The sequence below is a fragment of the Beta vulgaris genome, chromosome 4 (genome assembly GCF_026745355.1).
Source record: "Beta vulgaris subsp. vulgaris cultivar EL10 chromosome 4, EL10.2, whole genome shotgun sequence".
In the NCBI taxonomy this organism is placed as follows: domain Eukaryota; kingdom Viridiplantae; phylum Streptophyta; class Magnoliopsida; order Caryophyllales; family Amaranthaceae; genus Beta; species Beta vulgaris.
The window spans coordinates 64135272-64158276 of record NC_079205.1 but is presented as its reverse complement, the minus strand read 5'-3'; the positions used below and the strand labels follow the sequence as shown (position 1 = coordinate 64158276).

General features: G+C 35.5%; 3 protein-coding genes across 3 annotated transcripts; all 3 read left to right on the top strand.

Moving 5' to 3' along the window:
• Positions 1–286: 286 nt before the first annotated feature.
• Positions 287–4387, top strand: LOC104889984 (dicarboxylate transporter 1, chloroplastic). The gene is given in 4 exon segments (XM_010675335.4): positions 287–1464; positions 2831–3052; positions 3673–3736; positions 3739–4387. Coding segments are annotated over 4 exon segments (1680 nt in total). The 5' UTR covers positions 287–366; the 3' UTR covers positions 4035–4387.
• Positions 4388–8511: 4124 nt separating this feature from the next.
• Positions 8512–13876, top strand: LOC104889985 (protein DETOXIFICATION 42). The gene is given in 14 exon segments (XM_010675336.4): positions 8512–9109; positions 9438–9559; positions 10522–10650; positions 10653–10730; positions 10830–11008; positions 11359–11494; positions 11608–11704; positions 11901–12001; positions 12130–12293; positions 12406–12477; positions 12816–12932; positions 13029–13124; positions 13211–13332; positions 13620–13876. Coding segments are annotated over 14 exon segments (1533 nt in total). The 5' UTR covers positions 8512–9032; the 3' UTR covers positions 13663–13876.
• Positions 13877–15371: 1495 nt separating this feature from the next.
• On the top strand, positions 15372–19291 carry LOC104889986 (putative pentatricopeptide repeat-containing protein At1g26500). The gene is given in 5 exon segments (XM_010675338.4): positions 15372–15538; positions 16636–16970; positions 16973–17271; positions 17273–17330; positions 17333–19291. Coding segments are annotated over 4 exon segments (1518 nt in total). The 5' UTR covers positions 15372–15538; positions 16636–16639; the 3' UTR covers positions 18163–19291.
• Positions 19292–23005: the final 3714 nt, after the last annotated feature.

Below are 23005 nucleotides of genomic sequence, written 5' to 3'. Positions count from 1 at the left end.
AGTTTGGATCAATACTCTCTAATCGATGTTTTGAATTATTTTTTGCATATGGATAATTGTACAACCGTCATCATGATACATCCAATATATTTTTTTTTTAGTCATTACTCATCCTAACATCATCAAAATGAAGAAAATATATCTTAAAGATCTTAGTATACCATGCATATTATTTTTTTTTAAAAAAATTGATAAGAAGAATTTCTCCGTCGTAACGAGCCCCATCTAGAGGCCCATTGGTTTCTTTGATCCAACGCTTCTTCATCGACCGTTAAAAAATCTCTAAATAAAACCACCCAAAAACTCTAAAAAAAAAAACAATCCCACCACTCTCTTTCTCTTCTCTGCAACTCAGAGCCTTCAACAATGGCGTCAATGGCTCTGAGTTTAACCTCTCCTCCAACTTCTTCTCTCTCCTTCAGATCTCTCAAACCCATCTCAATTTCATCCATCAAATCTCACCCTTCCATTTCTTTTCCTTCTCTCAGATCCAACTCTCCAAAACCCATTTCTCAAAAACACTTTCTCTCTCCTCCATCTCTCCTCTCATCATCATCATCATCCTTCAAACTCAAACCCATTTCATCATCATCATCACCATCACCATCAACAACATCATCACCACCACCTCAAGGACAAGGAGCAGCAATAAAACCCTTACTAGCATCAATTATAACCGGAGTAATTATATGGTTAATCCCAACACCAGAAGGTGTAACAAAACAAGCATGGCAACTTCTAGCAATATTCCTATCAACAATCGTTGGAATAATAACACAACCACTTCCATTAGGTGCAGTAGCATTAATGGGTTTAGGAGCATCAGTGGTAACAAAAACCCTGCCATTTTCGGCCGCATTCTCCGCATTTGGAGACCCAATTCCATGGCTTATTGCTCTAGCATTCTTCTTTGCAAGAGGGTTTATTAAAACAGGTTTAGGAAATAGAGTGGCTTATCAATTTGTTAAGTTATTTGGTAGTTCATCACTTGGTTTAGGGTATAGTCTTGTGTTTAGTGAGGCATTATTAGCACCTGCTATACCATCTGTTTCGGCGCGAGCAGGTGGAATTTTTCTGCCTTTGGTTAAATCACTGTGTGTTGCTTGTGGGAGCAATGTAGGTGATGGAAGTGAAAGGAAATTGGGTGCTTGGTTGATGATTACTTGTTTTCAAACTTCAGTTATTTCGAGTTCTATGTTTTTAACTGCTATGGCTGCTAATCCATTGAGTGCTAATTTGACATTTAATACTATTGGTCAAGTTATTGGATGGATGGATTGGGCTAAAGCTGCTATTGTTCCTGGATTGGTTTCTTTGATTGTTGTTCCTTTGCTTTTGTATGTGGTTTATCCTCCTCAGATTAAGAGTAGTCCTGATGCACCGCGATTGGCGAAGGAGAAGTTGGATTTGATGGGTCCTATGAGCAAGAATGAGATTATTATGGCAATTACTTTGCTTCTCACGGTATAATTGTTTGATTGGTTTTTTTTTTTAATGTGTGTGTGTGTGTTTGATGTTGTTGTTGTTGTTGTTGGTGATTTAGTTTGCATTTGATGGATGTTGGTTTTAGTTTGTGGAAGTTGGTGGTGTTTTAGAATTGAATTATTGTTTGTTTGATTGAATTATTGTTTGTTTGATTGAATTGAAGCAGATATTGGTTTTAGTTTGTGAAAGTTGATGGTGTTTTGGAATTGAATTATTGTTTGTTTGATTGAATTGAAGTAGCTGTTGGTTTTAGTTTGTGAGATTTGATGATATTTAGACTTGAATTATTGTTTGTTTGATTGAATTGAAGTAGCTGTTGGTTTTAGTTTGTGAAATTTGATGATATTTAGACTTGAATTATTGTTTGTTTGATTGAATTGAAGTAGCTGTTGGTTTTAGTTTGTGAAATTTGATGATATTTAGACTTGAATTATTGTTTGTTTGATTGAATTGAAGTAGCTGTTGGTTTTAGTTTGTGAAATTTGATGATATTTAGACTTATTATTGTTTGTTTGATTGAATTGAAGTAGATGTGCCAGGATAGAATTCACTAGGATTTGGTTTTGGTGAAATGGTCTGCCCCCGAGTTGCACAAGAAGTTGATCCCAGTCTGCAAATCTCGACAAAATTAGCCTAGAGTCGTAGTTTTTTTACTTGAATTGGATGTTATATCAGTGCACAAATCAATAGATTATACTACTATATAACCCGTTTGCTTGCCATTTTATTCGAAAATTAGAATTGCTTACCTCTGCATGGGATGTTGGTTTTGCTTGCAAATGCTGAGGATGCATAAGATAGTAACTATAATTTATTAATCAATCATACCTCAGTCATCCTTTGAATATGTGAATTGTTTGGTTGTCTGACTCTTAATCTTGATGGTGATATGAGACCTTTTCAAACTCTGTGGAGCCGAAGGTGATATATAGTGTACCAAAAAAACACAATACTGATGATTTCTGTTTAGCTTTATTGAGAAAGAAGTATGTTTTGCTACTCCACTTTTAGCATATGTGTCAGGTTGAGTATCTGACGATTAGGGTCATCTTATAACGAGTTTATGTATACTGCGTACTAATTGGTATTTGCTTCAGAATTTTGTATGTCTGATTGAATATGAAGCTTGATTGAGCAACTCTACAGTAGTCGTCATGCATTTTATAGTCAGTGCAAGTGCATCTTCAAGGTCTTTAGAGTGTGATAACTTTTATACTTTTACTAGAGTTGATTCTCCATTATTTACAATCTTCAATGTGTACTTTTTGTGCATTTCCTTCTGTAACGTGCAGTTACCATGTCGTGCAATACTAATATGCTGCTTCCCTTGTGATGTAATCATCAGGTAGGACTGTGGGTTTTTGGAGGAGTTTTGAATATTGATGCAGTCACTGCTGCTATTCTTGGATTATCAGTGCTCCTCATAACTGGGGTTGTCACCTGGAAAGAGTGCTTAGCTGAATCAGTTGCTTGGGATACCCTTACATGGTTTGCTGCACTTATTGCCATGGCTGGTTATCTCAACAAGTACGGACTCATTTCCTGGTTCAGTGCAACTGTAGTTAAGGTCAGTGTTTCTATCCTTCTCCTCTGGCTATTTTCTCTTTTCTTAGCTACAACAGTATGATTGTCAGATTGGAACGGTCATTTCTTAACATGTGTGCTAGCGGCTTATGAAACATCTGATTTGAAGTGTAAATATGCTTATTGAGGATTGTAATCTACTATTTATGATGATGTTCTGCATCTCGTTGAAGATTTTTTTTATTTTTTTTAAATTTTACAGTATCTAATAGGTGATAGTTGATTGAGGTCATTTTGCTGAAGAAGCAACAAAGATACAAGAATTATTAATTCTCTATATATTTTTAGACCATACCATCCACAAGGATTCGTTCATTAGAGTTATAGCTAAATGTGTCATTGAGGATAAATGGGCAAATTAAAAGTTTCCATTGCTAAATTTAGTAACTGGTCGATTATCTTGGGACATCCCAGAACAGAGATGTGGCCTAATATTTAATAACCAATGGAGTCCATACTCCACACGGTTGATTCAAGTGAAGTTCCTAATTGCGCTTTGTTTACTATATTATTATTACGGAGGCCTACATGGGATAAGTGCTATATTACTAATTAGAATTTTGTGACACACAACATAACCCTGACAATTGTTCTTATTTGCAGGTTGTTGGTGGTTTAGGTCTTTCATGGCAGATGTCCTTTGGCATTCTTGTTCTTCTTTACTTTTACTCCATTACTTCTTTGCAAGTGGAGCTGCACATATAGGTGCCATGTTCACAGCCTTCCTATCAGTTGCTGGTGCACTCGGGACTCCACCATTTTTAGCAGCCATAGTTCTCTCATTCCTCTCCAACCTTATGGGTGGCCTTACCCACTACGGTATTGGATCAGCCCCAGTTTTCTATGGTGCTAATTATGTTCCCCTACCCCAATGGTGGGGATATGGTTTCCTAGTCTCAGTTGTCAACATCATAATCTGGCTCGGAGTTGGAGGCATTTGGTGGAAGGCCCTCGGATTGTGGTGATCAGGTGCTCGTAGAATTTGTTGACCTTGCAATTCAGTAGTTCTGGCAATTACTTCTTACTATACAAACTTCAAGAGGTAGCCTCTGAAATTTTGTTTATGATTCGTTGATCACAGTAAATTTATTTTCTTCTCTTGTCTTCGCGAAATGAACAGACAATGAAATATAAAGAGCAAAAGAGAAAGCTTATAGTCTAAATGTGTTGTACTGCCTTGAGAATTGCTTTAGTTCCTGACAAACTGATTATTTGGGTAATCAGATATATATATTTTGATCCTGATTTCTTGTACAAAACAGTGGAGAAGTCCACAAATTTTATTACTGAAATAGTGGGATTTCCATTTCTGTGCTTATTTTCTGGTCCATATGATGACGTATCTTGTACAGAGAGCAATGATAAAATACTCCTATGGATCCGACTTTTTAGTTCAAATCCCGGGACTGTTTTTGCATATTTCTTCGGGTATATAGGGGTATTACGGATTTTAGTTGGAGTAGGTGGAACTTCCCACGAGAGTATCTACATACTCAACCAAACAACTTTTATGCTTTTCAAGTAATATCTTTGATCTTAGGAAGTTACACTTCTTGAATTCAACCAAACGACCACTAAGTAGGAGGATAATGGTGGAACAAAGAACTCGATTGGACTTGGAATCCAATCCCAGGGATAGTGACCCTTATGGCTTAAAATTTCCATTGATCTTGATTGTACATGTGAGAACCCACTTTGACCTTAGGGATATCAAAAGCAGATTACTTGTGGCTCTGCTTATGCCTTTGGTTGTTGATAAGTGGGATGTTGTGTAAACATCACATAGTTTGAAGTAAAATCATGTACGCAAAAAAATTAGATGGACCATACATATTATAGGAACTCAGTGAACAGGCACATCTGACTAGTGGTGAACAAGGTTTTTGAGATCCTATGTGGACCACAAGTTGCTGCCATTTTGGATCTCTGCTTTTTTATGTTCTGTTTTTTTGTGCTTGTAACTTCTGGAAGCTAAGAAGAGGACAGTGTATGATTAGAGAGGATACCCTTCAATTGGTTCAAACAACTTGAAGAATCCAGGGTTCTCAGTATTGTTACATACTAAGGTTGCATATATCTGACCCGTTTATCCCGTCAAAAGCGGGTCACATCAGAAGCATTTGGGTAATAGGTAGACCTGATATGGGCGGATGGTGCAGGACAATAACTAGTTACATTGTTAATAGGCTGTGATGGTTGCACATCGTTAGCGTGTTGATAACAGAGCAAAGAATAAGAATGGAGAAGGAGACGAGTCTATATTGAATATGTCTATAAAAGCCTTTGTACATTAAAGACTTTAATAAGCGTGCTTTTCACTCGAGCCTACCCTCATACCCAGCTATTAATCAAGCTTAGTTATAGTTAATCATGATATTATATATCTTTGTGATCTATAGGGAAACTTCAGTATTTGAGAATTGAGATGCATTCAGCTTTAGAGGTATGGTTTGTCCATTCTTTATGTCATGGCAAGTTAGGTGTGATTGTGAGCATCGACATAATAAGGTTACTCGGACTCTATCTTCTAACCAATTTCCTAATAAGAAGTTATTGTAAAACCGTCTCATATAAGATCGTATGGGCTAGATGTCTCATTCTCATTTCCGTCGTCTTGGAAGATAACGATCCTTACAGACCTAAGGTTTTGTTTCCTGGCTGCTGTAATGGCGTTGTATCAATGGGAAGCTGTTTCTGAGGCTCCTACCCAAGGAAATTTTACACCATTAACCTAACTATCTTGATTTATTTGTGAAGTTGACGTTGAAATTTGTAGAAAGTGAGATCCAAAGGACCTTCCCCAGTTAGTTTATTTCACAGTGGGACCATCAGTTGCTCAAATTTGAAGAATGTATGGTATGTCAGTCATACAGGTCAAGGATTTTTTATGCCTTTTTGTTTTGGCAATTGGGTTTCTGATGCTGATGGAACTATTAGGATTCGATATATATGCTTTCATTAATACCACCTCCGTTTCATATTATTTGCAACGATTTGACGTAAAGTGCGAGTAGAAAATGTCTAATCGGTGCAAATAATATGAAACGGAGGTAGTATTTTCTTTTACCTATTTTCGCCATTTTTCAGTTTACAGAGGAAGACGGTATGTTCATATAGTTGTGGTAATTCTAATAATTAAAAAAAGATGATCATATCGATTATCGCCCACCTACAAAAAGTGGGTAACCGTTTAAAAACTTGAGAGAGTTGTCTTATGTTTAACTTCGAAAAAAAAGATGATTGTATTTATCAACTTGGAATATGATTCTCTCCTCTTTAACATTTTCTATCTCCACATCACATCTCATTAGTTAGCAGTTCTCTGTTTTTTCAAGTATTACGCAACTATTATTATTTACACTTCAGTGTATAAAACTGTCGTGGTGATAGTGAATTATGCAGTTCAGTTTCTTTCTACAGTTCAGTTTATTTATGCAGTTCAGTTTATTTCAGCTTCTCTCAATCTAAAAGAACGAGACCTTACTTGACAAACAATATTTGAGTTCAGTTTCTCTCTACAGTTCATTTCATTCAGTTCAGTTTATTTCAGCTTCTCTCAATCTAAAAGAACGAGACCTTACTTGACAAACAATATTTGAGTTCAGTTTCTCTCTACAGTTCATTTCATTCAGTTCAGTTTATTTCAGCTTCTCTCAATCCAAAAGAATAGGACCTTACTTGACAAATAATATTTGCGCACTGTGTAGTAGTACTTTGTTGCGTTCTACGAGTAATTTCTCTTATATGGTTGGAAAAAATTTTAGTTCAACTGATAAGCATCAAACAACATATTCCTGCTAAATGACAATTCTCTTGACATTTTTCATACCTTTTTTTTGCTTCTTTCAAACATTTTGTTGGGAGTGTTACGTGTTTGGGAAGATCAATTGGGCTACCAACTTAAAGAAAATTGTTAGTCTATCATATATGCTACTATGCTAGAAAAGATTTATCAACTTCAACTGCATTTTGGAATCCTTAACATCATTACTGGGATTCTTATTTTCTTCTCTTTTTTTTTTTTTGTTCTTACAAATGTAACGAGAACAGAGATGTATTACAAATAAGGTTATCATAATCTTGGAAATTAGTATTATTTTGATTAATACACTCATATGTATCTTGCTTATAATATATCAAAAGCTATTAAGCTTTTTTTTTTTGCTCATTTACAAATTGGAAGAGGACAAAGTAATCCTAAATGGAGATTGCTACATCGATTCACTGGGTAGACTATTCATTATAAAAGACAATTAAAAAATAAATAATTCTGTTAAGTTGGACTCCACTTATTATTGATGTCTATCTCTAGCGGGTAGATTACCCTGTCAGTAGACAAAGTTTTTTCCATCCTAAATGTACCATCCCTTCAACATGTACATAAAGATATAAAAAGGAGAAAGCTCTAACAATTATCTAAATGCTAATTGTAAAGGAAATACGAGCCGTTATAAAAATTTAATTATAAAAATTTAATCTTTTAAAGCTTTTAAAAACTTCAATATTACTATTAGTTGTATCGGAAAAAAAAACTTGCAACTTTTTTCACTTTTGACAATTCTTGCGACATCTTTTACTTTTGACGATTCTCTATTACTTGCAATGTTCCATCTCTAGTCTAGCAATATGTATCTCTTTTTTTCTCTTCTTATACATGAATCTCGTTATCTCTTTTTATTTATTTATTTCCTTTTTTTAGTTCTTATGCAAATCCAAACATTATAAGTAAAAAAGACGGAAAAATTATTTTTGACATCACAAGTTTGATTCCTATCAATTGACTTGACATAAGAAGCTGGCCTGATTATACCTACTATAACAAATTTCGATCTAACAACATCTTTCTCTTATCATTTTAGAGGAAAAAAACACCTCATATACTCATGTGCATGTATTGATTTATCATTTATGGCATCACCGTTTCTTAACAAGATAAGAAATTTTTTCCACAAACATAATTCAGTGAATGGAATTTGGAATATAGAAAGACACCCGTCAACGTAACCTTCATGAGTGACAAGTCCAAATGTCTTCAATCTGTTATCGTTTCCTTTTCTTTCTTTTTCAAGTAAGGGTTAAAAACCATCGAAGAATCCACCGTTGATAGCAATGACTAATCTCCTCGACTCATATACTTTACTTAAAAATAAAGGACTAGTCAACAATATCTTTCCATTCTCAAAAATGTGGTTTCCTTTTCTTTTCTTTTTCAAGAAAGGGTTTTATTTTTAATCATGAAAGTATTCGCCGTCGATAATAATGACTAATCTACTTAATTCAATGTTCTATTTAAAAATAAAGGACTAATCAATAATATCTTTCTATTTTCAAAGATTAATGATCGAACTTCTGACCAATTGATTAAGGGAGAAAGGAAGCATCTTTTACTCACCATAAATTCTTCTCTTTTTCTCCTCCTTTTCTTAACAAATGATAGTGAAAGTTACTCATTTTTCTCCAAATTTTCTTCTATATGGACCATAACATTTTTTGATGAACAGTTTAGTATTTTCTTGGTTAATATTTTTCAGAAAAATTTCAACTTTCTGTTACAAAAATTTTTATCCTTTAAAAAGCTAAACTACTAGTCACCTTTTTCCTCCAATTATTACACCATTTCTGTTTTTCTGGAAGAAGTTTTGGCGTTTGGATTTCTCTTCATTCATACATAAAACTCCACTATAATTAATTCAGTGTAATAGTAAGTTTTTCTTGAATAAAAAAACTTGTAAGTTTTTTTTTTGTTTTATTTTGTTTTCAGGTAAATTTATGATGGAGTATCTGTTTGGATTCTATTTTTGTAAGGCGTATAATATAAGCATTTTCCTTGAATAGAACTAATATGGGAATTTGATTTTGGCATCACTGAATTAATGAGTTAATAATTTTGTGAAAGTAACATTTGAAAGAAAAATATATATAAAAGAGTATTAGAAGGCTTCACTTGTTCTAAGTCATCAATCATGGTAGAGGAAGATGGATTATGTTTTCCATACACAAAGAGCAAAATTCCTCTCTTCATCTTCTTCAAAAATGCCAGGTACAATTTCCCTTTTTACCCTTCTCATGTTTTTTGGTGGGTTTTTTTGGGTGTCAAATACTTCCTGTGTTCGATAATAAGTGAAACACTTCTCTCTTTTATATGGAAGAGCTTTTTTAGAGAAGTGTTTCGCTTATTATGGAACGGAGGAAGTATTGTTTACTAGGTTTGATTAAATTGTTTTTGTGGAGCTAAATGAAGTAAAAGTATGATTTTTCTTTATTTGATGAATAAAATGGAGAATTGTGTTTATAAAATGAGAAAAAGAAAACTAAAAGCATGCATGTTAGTATGTTACTTATGTTATGACATTATGTATGTAAAATAGGTTGGTGTTCAAGATGGATGAGCTTGGACAGGAAATAGCACAGATTGCACTTCCTGCTGCACTGGCTTTGACAGCTGATCCTATTGCTTCTCTTGTTGACACAGCTTTTATTGGCCAAATAGGTAAATTATTTGCTTCCAATATGTATCATGTATGCACTATAATTATTTTACACCAATGGTATACTACCTTTCTATTTTTCAGTCGCACCATTTGCTTTTTCACATTTTCGAGACGATTTTTTGGACATTAATATCTCTTATTGAGTATAAGTAAAAATTATAAAAATTTGATATCTGGAATCCTCGCATTTAAACGAATTCAACAAGAAACAAAGATGAATAGTGCCACAAAACTAAATGTTGCAACTAAAAAAGTCCGGAGGTAGTATGTGCATTATACATGTCCTAGAATGATGATAGTAGATTTTGGGGGTGTCTGGTTTGTAATTGTGCCTGTGGGTTGGGGTCATGTGCGAAGACGGTCTAGAGGATTTATTCTTTACCCAAAGCAACAGTCTGCATTTTATCTTTGAACCATATTTAAAAGATTAGCATTGGTTTCTTATATGGCTATATCGTAATTAAATAGCAAGGCATGATGCTCAAACTTTTGGCATGGCAAATTCATGATTTTTTAAGTCTAGGATGAAAGCTAGAACCTGCATGGCGCACCCATGGGCTGTGCCTAGGCCTTGATTTTGTGTCTGGCATGCAAGGCAAGCACATGAGCCGGTGTATTGTGCATGGTCGAGAACAGTCTAGAATGAAAGCAAGAAGGCAGGAGCTGTGCTTAGGCCTTGATTTTGTGTCTGGCATGCATGGCAAGCACATGAGCCTGCGTATTGTGCATGGTCGGAATGACTAAGCCTCGGGAATGGTCACCTCGAAATGGTCCCGAAATGGTCTAGTGCCAATAATGCCATGATTGACAAATTGGGTGGTCTGGAATGTCCATATATGGAAAAATGGCCTATTGTCTTGAAATGTAGTATATTTATGTAGTCCGCTATGATGAAATTCACTGCTAGTTAGACTTTTTTCTTGTTGGACTGGAAGCTTGATACTTTATGCGATGGCTGCAGGGCCTATTGAACTTGCTGCTGTTGGGGTCTCCATAGCTCTTTTCAATCAAGTATCTCGGATCGCAATCTTTCCTCTTGTAAGTGTGACTACTTCTTTTGTGGCTGAGGAAGATGCCGTGGCAGAAGTGGGTCTGAACAACAAAAGATAGAATGCTTGGAATCCAATTCAAGTTCTAATAATGAAGCCAAAGAACTATTACCTCAATCAGGTTTTTTTTTTCCTGCCAAATTGCACAATACTATGTTTGCATCACTTCATTGGCAATTTGTAAACATTTAGAGTATGTTGCCTTTTCTGTTACATTCAGGGGAGAGTACTTTTAAGTTCAAAACAAGTAGCTTTAGTGTTGAAAGTTCGAAGCCTCAAAAACGGCACATTCCATCCGCTTCTTCAGCTTTGGTTATTGGTGCAATTCTCGGTCTTCTCCAGGCGATTTTCCTCATTTCTCTAGCAAAGCCATTATTGAACTATATGGGTGTCAAACCTGTAAGTACAAATTTCCTTAAATTTATATTAACTTATTAGCCTTTATATGAACTTATGGATTCTAACTTAAATTATATGGGTGTCCATCTAGTAATGGTGTGAACTTACCTGAAATTAATTTTTTAAGGTGAAGAGGACGCACCATGAGTAAATGTTCCTTGAAAATGAGGTGAAAAATTTCAGTTGCATAACAAGTTGAGCAACTAATGGGGATGAAGTAACTAACACACCCTTAGTGAACCAAACTAGAGTTAGCTTATTTCCTTAAGAAAGGAGAGAAAGGGCATGATAGGCTCTTCACTCTTTGTTAGTCCCTTATCTTACATAATCTCTACATTATGCTTTACCAGGACTCGCCCATGCTACCCCCAGCTAAAAGGTACTTAACATTGAGGTCACTCGGTGCACCTGCTGTTCTTCTTTCATTAGCTATGCAAGGAATTTTCCGTGGTTTTAAGGATACCAAGACTCCTCTGTATGCCACTGGTGAGTCCTATTTAAGAATCTTAAATGAGCAAGTTTAATCAAGTGACATTTTTTTTGGAGTGCTTTGATCAATTACCATTATTTGATTTTTTTTTTTCACTTGAATTTCACAGTGGCAGGGGATGTCACTAACATAATTCTTGACCCAATTTTCATGTTTGTCTTTCGGTTGGGTGTCAGTGGTGCAGCAATTTCCCATGTTATATCACAGTAAGCTTTCAGAGCAGCTATTTATATACTAATTTAAATGCTACTTCCCGTGTTTCTTTCTAATTGCAACCGTACAATTTTAGCACACAATTTGTTTGCTGTAGCGCACAACTTTGACCATTCATATCTTTGATTTTCTATTAGTAGAAATTATAAGAAGTTATAATTTGTCCAACGTCTTATGGTGATCATAAAGGTACTTGATTTCGATCATACTATTTTGGAGACTTATTCAACTAGTTGATCTCCTACCTCCGAGCATCAGGGACCTCAAATTCGGTCGGTTTCTAAAAAACGGTAAGGGATGCCTATACTACTTGATCATTTAAATGTCCTTTTCCGGTTTTCCCTGCCTAAGGATATGAAAGTGTATAAAAGGACTAAAGGAGATACGGCTAAGAGTTTACTTCTTACTTTTTTTGCAGGTTTTCTTTTATTGATGAGGGTCATTGCTGTGACATTCTGTGTGACCTTAGCTGCATCTATGGCAGCACGCTTAGGGCCCACACAAATGGCTGCATTTCAGGTCTGTTTGCAAGTGTGGTTGGCGACTTCCCTTCTTGCTGATGGACTTGCTGTTGCTGGCCAGGTCGGTCTGTCATTTTTTAGTAATATGCCACTTTTTAAGTATTTATGTATTGTAAAGTTCGTTTATTGGTTGGTTATGCACTGTTTTAGGCGTGCTTTTTCGTATTTTGCAGGCAATACTTGCAAGTGCTTTTGCAAAGAATGATTTCGAGAGAGCAACATCAACTGCCTCCAGAGTATTGCAGGCAAGTTCGATATTTCTAGAGCTGATATTGTACTAGACATGGCCAAAAATTTCCAGCCCATTTCGGCCCAGATAGACCACATTTTTAGCTAAAAAATCCTGTCCAAACCGAGAGAAATTATGACCGTCTGTGCGAGCAGGCCTGTTACCAAAAATAGCCTGAAATGTAACTTGGTCGAGCCAGACCCTAAAATAACCCGGCCAATCAGGTCCAGCTGAGTATATACTCGATTAGCTTTAGATATCTGATATGACCTATGATTAGGAATATAGGATCTATATTATGTCATTACTCATTATCATCATCTGATTTTTGTTTATTTTCTGCTATATGTGCAGTTGGGATTTGTTCTAGGATTGGCCTTATGTTTCATGCTCGGGTTCGGCTTAAAGTTTGCAGCAAGATTATTTACCAAGGATGTCGATGTCTTGAACCTTATTACCATAGGCATTCCAGTACGCGCACTTTTCTACATATTTGGTTAATACATTTTCATTTGTTTATATGTTGCGAGAGTCGAGCTAATTATAACTATGTTATCTTTACCACAGTTTGTTGCTCTGACACAACCAGTAAATGCATTGGCCTTTGTTTTTGATGGCATCAACTTTGGAGCATCTGATTTTGCATATTCAGCCTTTTCCATGGTAATTCTTTTACAAGAATTTTCATTCTTTCTTAAATATAAACTTAGCTTGGGACAAACTTCTGATCCTATTTCTTAATTTTTCAGGTGATGGTGGCTGTTATGAGCATTTTGTGTTTGATGTTTCTTTCTTCTCATTATGGTTTTATTGGGATATGGGTGGCTCTAACTATTTACATGAGCCTCCGCGCGTTTGCTGGGTTTTGGAGGTATAATTTTACAAATTACTCACGTCGTGCTTAAAATCAAACTATGTCCCAAATCTTATTGGTCTCAGTTATATTTTAGAACACATTATAGTCAGCAAATGGAACATAAATTGTGGATTAGGTCATTTGGGTTCCTGGAAACTGGCTCTTCATATCTTTATTACCTCAATGCTGTTTGCCGACTGCCGTCCATATTAACCGTATATCGTGCGTATTTTTCGGGCGGTGTTTAGTAAATACAGACGGTAATAGTAAACCCCTATTAATTGAATCTTTTCTTTTTGCAGAATTGGGACAGGAACTGGACCTTGGAGCTTCCTTAGGAGTTGAATTCCATTCTGTTATTTTTGGAACATTTTGCCTACTTTGTATATGTAGCTCAAGGAGGGATGTATAACTTTGTAGAACAGAATTTTTTAAGATCCCAATCTCATGGAAAATAGGTATAGTAAGTAGTTAATTGTTATACTATAGGTCTGAATTTTCACAATAAAAAAAGCATCTATATACCAACAATACCAGCAACAAAAGATTTTTACTTATAGCTTTCTGTTCGTTATACTTTACAACCGTAATTAAGGCTACGTTTGGTTGGAGGAAGTATAATGAGTCACTCTATATCTTAAAAGGGCAACTTAGAGCATCCTTACTCACAATTGAAAAGTAAGATCAAGTCATCAATTTTAAACAAAAAAACCTGTTAATGGTGACTGAGAATAAGATTGTGGGATGAGTGGGGATGATTGGGGGGAATGCATGGGGTGGGTGAAAATTTGATTAGGCGTGGGAGTGGGACCCACAACCTGATCTGACGAAAAATAATTTTTGTTGCTTTCCCCAGCCAAAACGATGGCTAGACTTCCCTCTCTCTCTACATATAATTACATATGAAATTCCATCTCTCTCTACATATTATTGTCTACATTCATATTCATCCATTGATTCCAATTTTCTTTTCTATTTAAAATGTTCGATTTCCTAGATTGATTCAACTTACTTTTTGAGGATAGAAATTGAAGGATTTTTTCAACGATATCAAAAAATTGATTTCAATTTTCTTTTCTATTTAAAATGTTCGATTTCCTAGATTGATTCAACATATTTTTTGATGATAGAAATTGAAGGATTTTTTCGACGATACCAAAAAATTGAAGGTTTTTTGAACACTAATTTTACTATATACCATAAGTTTTAAGATTTTAATTTTGTAATTTACAATGTAAATACTTGATTTTCTTATTCACTGGTGTGTGAGCTGGAAAAAAAAAATCCGATTTTTGGGGGTTTAGTTCAACCCACTGAAGTTATTTGCTGCGAAAATGATCATAAATTACGCAATCTTAAATTTTCTTATTAGTCATGACCATAAATAGTAGAAAAGTAATCTTATAAGAGGACACCGTAGCTAGGGATGGAAATGGATGGGATTCGGGGCGGGTGGAGCATCACCCGCATCCATCCGCTCCACCCGCATCCATCCATCCGTCACCCACCGGGTGAAACGGGTGGGTCGGGTGATAAACGGGTGAAACCATGTAGTATATTTTCTAATGAAATTTGTGATATGATATACATGATATAAAATATTTCTATCAAAAATATAAAAAGTAAGTAAGTTTACACATAAAACTTAATAAATGGGTGATGGGTTGGAGGTTAAACGGGTGATGGATCGGGTGACGAGTGAAAAAATTCTCACCCACCACCCGCGTTCCATCCATTTAAATCGGGTTTTTCATCCATTTAAAAAACTGGGTTAAACGGGTGATGGATGATCCATCACCCATTTCCATCCTTAACCGTAGCTCATCCCTTAGCTTATACTTCCTCCGACCCATAATAAGTGAAACACTTCTCTCTTTTATGTGAGAGCATTTTTAGAAGAGTATTTCACTTATTATGGAACGGAGAAAGTATAATAGAGATAAACTCGTCAATTTATATTACATTTTCGGGTGTTGCGCATAAAAAAAATGTTAAACTACATAGGTATAGGCTAGAGCCTATATGCGAGTAACACTCCAAAAGACGCTCACAGTGACTGTCGCATACGCAAATTGAATTCCTTTAGTACCCATTTACTATAGGTGGGTAGCTATTCAAATTGAATTTGATACATGCTGAACTTAAATTGAATTCCTTTAGAACCTTTGGAACCACTCATAAGTCATACGCAAAGCTCGAATTGCAGAAGCTCGAATTCCAGGTTGTTGTTTTGTTCCTTAGATGAATCTACTTGTTTTGTTGCGGATTTTGGTGTGGAATTGCGATTTTTGAGATCTACTTCATGTGATTATTCATGCGATTGGTTTTATGCTGTTTGTTTCATGAATTCAACTTATTTTTTCTTTCGCATATATGTTATCTCATGTTTTTAGGGATAATTTACATGTTATAAACTTATGATTCAAATGAATTTCTGGTATAACTTGTTAATTCATGTTTGTTTGTTTCATGGAAGTAAATGATAAGAAAATTTATGTTACACTTTGTAGATGCGCATATTTTTGTTCACTTGTTCTTGTTTAATTTCATCAGATCAATTTTTCAAGTGTTGTGGCTGGAAATCAGATCAATTTTTTGGCTGGAGTTTCTTTAATTGTTTTAGATTAGTATAGCCTTAGTGGAATATTCTTTAGATTATAGAGATACCTTCTACCTTTCGGGGTTTATACATGTATAATGTATTATTTCTCTCCTCGATGTGATGCGTGAATTGTGATGACCTTATGTATGCTGATCAGTTGATAGCATTAAAGCTTATCATCAAGATGTTTCAGCAATAAAAACCTTTCTTCTTAGGTCTTGTTTGGTTGTATATGGGAAGTCATACTTCGTATGAAGTTATTTTTTCCATGTATTTGAAATTCCTAGGAAGTGTAAAATTGTGGTTGGTTGATAATGGGAAGTAAAACTTCCTATGGGAAGCTCTACTTACCTAGGGGGACCTAGGTAAGTAACTTCCTCCATTTTGGAGGAAGTAGAACTTCCTAGGAAGTGCAAATTCCCATGGTTTTGCCAACCAAACAATTTCATATACTTCTACTTCCTAGGAATTTGCACTTCCCATAATTTGTTTTGTCAACCAAACAAGGCCTTAGTTTCATGCTCTTTGTGTTTCTCTTTTGGAATTTGGATTTCCTCCTTATATGCTAGTATTTGTTTGTTTTGTTTTGTTTTGTTTTGTTTTGTTCAGGTAGATGAACTTTAGAAGCGTCATTATCACTAGGCCGTTAATCGACCTCTTATATACTAGTATTTCGATTTCTTCCTTATATGCTAGTATTTGTTTGTTTTGTTCAGGTAGATGAACTTTAGAAGCGTCATTATCACTAGGCCGTTAATCAACCTCTTCAGGCGCACTCACACACTACAACGTGTTACCACCCCTCCAACTAATACCTTTCTTCATCAGTCTCTTGCTCCTTTGCATAATAACACATTGATCCCAGTCAACTCAGACCATCTTCTCAGGGTTTGCACAATTCTGTACCAGCAACAAGATGCGTTAGATTCCAAGCTCCAAACACACCTTCAAAACTCTCAATTCAGCCTTAACCATGAATTTTTCCTCCAAGTATGCAACAAATTCCCCCTTTCATGGCGACCAGTTTACCGCTTCTATCAATTCACCTTGACTTGCCCGGGTTTACCCACACCCCTGTCACCTTCAATAAGATGCTTGATGTGATTGGTAAGTCTAGAAATATTGATCTGTTTTGGGAATTATTACATGAAGTGACAGAGCAGAAAATTGCTAATGATAAGACATTTAGGGTTGCTTTGAAAACATTGGCTGCTGCTAGGGAATTGAAGAAATGTGTGGAATATTTTCACTTGATGAATTCTCATGAGTATGGCTATAGCTTGGATACTTTAAATAAAGTTGTTGAAACCCTTTGCAAGGAAAAGCTGGTTGACGAGGCTAAGTATGTTGTGTGTAAAGTTAAAGGATTGGATTAGCCCAAATCACGTAACTTATAAGCACTTAATCTGTGGATTTGTGATGTTGGCGATGTGATTGAGGCTTCAAAATTGTGGAATCTAATGATGGATGAAGGAATTGAAGCTGACATAGATGCTGTAAATACAATGATAGAGAGGTTCTTCAAGAATAATCAGTTTGATCAAGGACTAAAGCTTTTTCAAACTATGAGAGTAAAAAGGATGGAGGAAGTTGGACTTTCTACTTACAGTATCGTCATCAAATGGATGTGTAAAAGGGGCAAGCTTCCTCAGGCTCATTTAGTGTTTGAAGAAATGCAAAAGAGAGGAATCAAAGCAGATAATGCAACACTAGCGTCATTAATGTATGGGCTCGTGTCAAAGAATAGAGTTGTAGAGGCGTATTTAATCATGGAAAATACGGAAACACCAGATATAAGCATGTACCATGCCTTGATCAAGGGATTTCTAAAAAGACGGAAGGCAGGTGAGGCAACGGAAGTTTTTAGATTGATGATAAGAAAAGGATGCGAACCTACTATGCATACCTATATCATGTTGTTGCAAGGGCACCTAGGGAAGAGAGGAAGGAAGGGGAATGACCCCCTCGTAAATTTTGATTCCATATTTGTTGGGGGTTTGGTTAAAGCCGGGAAAGTTCTGGAAGCCACCAAGTATACTGAACGAACCATGAAAAGAGGACTTGAGGTGCCGAGGTTTGACTATAACAATTTCTTGCATTACTACTCAAATGAGGAAGGTGTATTAATGTTTGAGGAAGTTGCAAAGAAATTGAGAGAGGTTGGACTATTTGATTTAGGAGACATTTTTGTAAGATTTGGGGAAAAAATGGCTACTAGAGATAGAAGAAGAACAAGAGAGTAGGAGAGATATTTGTAAGATTTGAGGATGAAATGACTGCTAGATATAGAAGAAGAACAAGAGATGCCTTCGAGAAAATACCTCGGCATTTAGTGCATTATGTAATGTGTCGGGTGTAATCCAGTTCTGCCATGTCTAGGTATGAAGCTTGGTTGTTGCTGTGGCAGTGGCTAGGAATTTAATTGATACATGCTCAAACAGAGATGTAATATGGTGGAATTATTTGATTGCTAGTTATGTGAGAAATAACCAAGCTCATGCAAGTGGATGATCTTGAAAGAGGAACCCAATCCTGTAAAAAATATAAATATTCTCTCATCATGCACTGATGTAGCTAGTCTTCCTCTAGGCCAATGCCTACATGCTTACACTGTACGTAAACGAGGCTTGAATTTGTCGGTTGGGATCGCTTTGTATTGATGTATGCAAGGTGTGGCAGTATGCAGAACACTCAGGAGATTTTCAAAAGCATGTGCAAAGAAGCAATATTGGCTCTTGGAATGCCTTGGAAGCCGAATATGGTTTGAATGGTCAAGTAAATGATGCTCTACATGTCTACTCACAGATGTTAGGCTATGAATTCCGACCAAATGGGAGGACCTTATTATCCTTCTTGTCTGCTTGTAGTCGTTCAGGTAAGTGGAATGGTGGCCCGAGAAGGGCTTGGAGCGAGCTTTCAGCTCTATGGTTTTGATGTAACCCCAAGGCTTGTTCACTACGAGTTGCATGGTAGATATAAGTGGGCTTGCTGGATGCAAACAACATTATCACTTTTATGCCATTTGAACCAGATGCCTCTTGGTTCTTGTTCAGTTGCAGAGATCACTCTAAACTGATTGCTTGGCTAAAATTATTATCCTTTTGTTCTGAGACCTGATTGCTTGGCGGCAGCCAGCTCTTTGTCGATTATTAACTTCTGTCGCGAGTTCACGACATGATTCTGTTGTGGAGAACTTTGCCAGAAGCCAAAGGTTGCTGATTAATCTTTAGATTTTGTACAAGAACTAACAGCACATATGAGTAAGTATATAGTCATCTCACTGTTTTTTTCGACAAATTCGTGCCTTTCTTTTTTCTCTTGTATTGATAAACACCTTATCTCCTTGTCAATAACAAAAAAGATTAACAATCAGATATTACTAGTCATATTCCTTTGCACAATTCTTGAGTTTCTTCTTTTATTTAGGTACATAATCTTGTGTTTGATTGTGAATGAATTAATGAAAATTTAAGCTGAATACTCGGTCATTTCACCAGACTATATGCTAAATGCTAGTACTATCATCATGCTTGGCCTTGTAAATATTTGTTTCACCTAATCTTATTTTCTGCTTTTGACCGAAAATATTTGTACGTAATCTTGTATGAACGACTTGGTACCCAATAAGTTTTTTGTTACCCAAGGAATTGGGGTCGACTCAAGTGGTGAGCTTTTCCATCTTTCCTAGTAAGGTCTAAGGTTCAATTCCTACCTCTAAGCATTTGCTTATAATGAACCTATGGGTAGAGGTTTTGTGCGAGGGCAGTTAAGAAGATTTCTTCTTATCAATTTTTTTAAAAAATTATAAGTTTATTGTTACCCATGCATAAGTTACTGTTTTATATAGTTTTAGGTGTCTATTTTTATGTGATCAGTCTAGAATAAACTTATTGTGAATTGGGTCCTTTTTACCTAAACAAGTGAAGTATACAACTATATGTTGTATACAAGTTGATCTATTATTAGTTTACTGTCGTATGACATTTTCCTTTCCATTCTATAAAAAAGGGAAGGAAAAAAAACGATCTCTTGATTTTAAAATGTATAGTTAAGATACAATTTTACCATGTAGAGTCGTATTAAAACTCTAGAGGATCCGAATTCATGTGGTAGTCGGCTAGTGGCTGAAACATCTTGAAGCTACTTTTAGTCCAACATTATCTTCTATTATTCTGAAATAATTGAGTTCACTATATGACTAAAATCAGAAAAATCCAAGAGATTTTACTTAAAATTATTCAAGTCCAACTATTATGCATTTGGACATGCTAAAAAGATAGGACAAGGGAAAAACATTTCATGTTTGTGGGATTCCTAAGTTGCTTTTTCATTTCTAAATGTCTTTTTCTGGTATTATAAGAACTTAGAAACATTAGTTAACTAGTATCACCTTATTTTGTTTTATTATTTTGGTGCTATCTTATTTGTTTTATTACTAATAATGTTTATGCTGATATTACTCCTTGTTTGCCGGGAGACAGTTTTGTGTTCGGAGTGCCCCACTTTCCCCCGAACCCCGGGAAAAAGGGAGTCCGGATCCTCTAGAGTTCTAGTGAAACTCTACAAGGTAGAGTTGTATCCGAGCCATACATTTTAAAATCAAAGGCTTATATTGGTGGAATGGAAAGATTTAGGGGTGGATTTGATGAGATAAAATAGGGGGATTTTGGAAAGAGAATATATGAGCCATTGATTTTTTATTCAATGGTTGATATTGCTCAAACTCTACCTTGTAGAGTTATTTTACAACTCTAGAGGATCCAAACACGGAAAAAGGAAGAGGTTTATTTTAACCTATTAACTATTATTTGGGTTTGGACATTGTCTCGAGTTGGTATTATTTTGCGAATTTGCCATTTTTTTTTCATTTTCGTTAAAATATATTGAGGAAAACTCAACATTTAAAAGGTACAAATATAATAATATGGACACTTAAAGCATGATTAAAAGTTGGTTGAAAGGGTAATTGTGTCATGTATAATAGCAAGAGGTCACAGGTTCAGATCTTGTTGCAAGCTAATTTTACTTTTGCCAGATGACGTGTATACATTGTCAGTTTGTCACACACGCCTTTAATATATTTGTATAGATGTTTATACTTCCTCCGTTTTATATTACATGCAACACTTGTATTTTTTACACTATTTACAAATTTCACTTTGCCGATCGTTTGTGATTTTTACGTGAATAAAAATATTGTCATGTGGGATCTTGTTAAATTCGTGTATTTTTTAATATGTACTTTTTATAATTTTTACAAATACAAAGTTAGAGATATATGTCCTCAAAAGACATGCGTGAAAAGTGCAAGTATTGCATGTAATATGAAATGGATGAAGTATATCTAATTTTTTGCTAGTAGTTTGATTTGCATATGTCAATTAACAAGAATCAAGAAAAAAAATTAATATTTAAAACACATTCATGTGAAAAAATGAATTGGCATAAAAAATAATTAAGTCTCTCAAAAAAAACATAAACTGAAAAAGAAATAGAAATTAAAAATATTGGTTCACAATTCTACCTTAGACGATTATATAGTTTTTATTCAATAGGTCGCTACCTATAAATTTCAAACGTTACTCGGAATAACGTTCTACAACCACTATCCATAATTTACTCCAATCATCACCCGGTAATACAACCACAATCTTACCAAACACTCGTAGTTTTCTTGAATAGCGTTTTGATCTTGTCCAACCGCTACCCGCTATCCGCTACCTAAAATACTAGTGTCAAGGAGTGCTATATATCAGTGGTTTTATGAGAGCAAGGCATCCAATACTCTGATCAGATTAAGCAATCTAGATAATGGCCAACTTTTGCTATGTTTAAAACAAATCATATAATACACTGGAAATATACATTTTATATTTTTAGTCATCTAAAACCTGATTTTTCTGGTCCCAAATGCACCCCTCTTCAACAACCCTCCTATCAATTTCCCTATTGATTCCCACCTTGCCATCTTACTTTCATTTTCATTTCCCTACTCTTCTTGTCCTACAATCCAAATATCACTAAGAAATCTAACTACCACATCAAAAGGTGGTTGTGCAACAACCAACACCATAGTATTATATACACCTGTTAGGGGACCAATGATGGATCACTCAACTAATCATACTAATCATAGATGCATAATTTATGGACCATAATCATATACTTTCATATGTCCTCTTCTATGCTTCCTAGTGATGCATAAATCATAAATTTGTGACATTAGAAGTAATCATGGGATAGGTTAGCAACTAGATTTGAAATCGGTTTGAATTTAATAAAACTAGATCGAGTGTGTTTAAGATCAAAGAGGTTCTAAGTATCTATTTAAATCAATGTCTCTCTCGTAAATAAAGCTTAACTAATCAGGTCGGTTAATAATCAACTTTAATGCATATGTTGCTAATTGAATTGAATTGATAGCAATTTCTAGGACCTAAGATTTGTTAGTTAAGTTCAAGTTCAACAATAAATGCAAAGTTGTAAACTTTAAATGAGAAATGAAAGCAATAAAGAAAGACAAAGATTTAACGTGGTTCGGTCAACCTTGAGTCCTTGACCTACATCCACAAGCAATAACCTTGGAGTTTTTTTAGCCCCTCTAATGGAGGAATTACAGTGGATAAGAAGAGACAAAGAAGGAGAGAGAGAGAGTGTGTTATATTTTGTGGCTAATTTGAATTTTAGGGTTCTAAATTACTTTAGCATGTCTTATAGAAATATATGACCTCCTAAAGTTAACAAAATGACCCAGAACAAAAAAAAATCTGGAAAAAAAACCGGATTAAAACGCAAAACAGGATGACTGCCCTCCCTGGCCAGGAACCACCCGCCCGTGCCAGGAACCGCCCGCTCGGGCCAGACAGTCTGCGCGGCGCAGGTTTTTATATAAGCCCGTCCGAGCTGATGCACGCCCGCTCGGGCTGCTAGGGAAGGAGGAAGCGTGCTTCGTGCGTGCGACGCACTTCCATCTTCGAGTCTCTCTCCTTCTTTGCCAAGAAATCAAGGCACATTTTACATGAATGTTGTGTGATTATCCTAGGGAGGTCAAACAAACAGGACACATTTGTTGGGATGAAATCATCT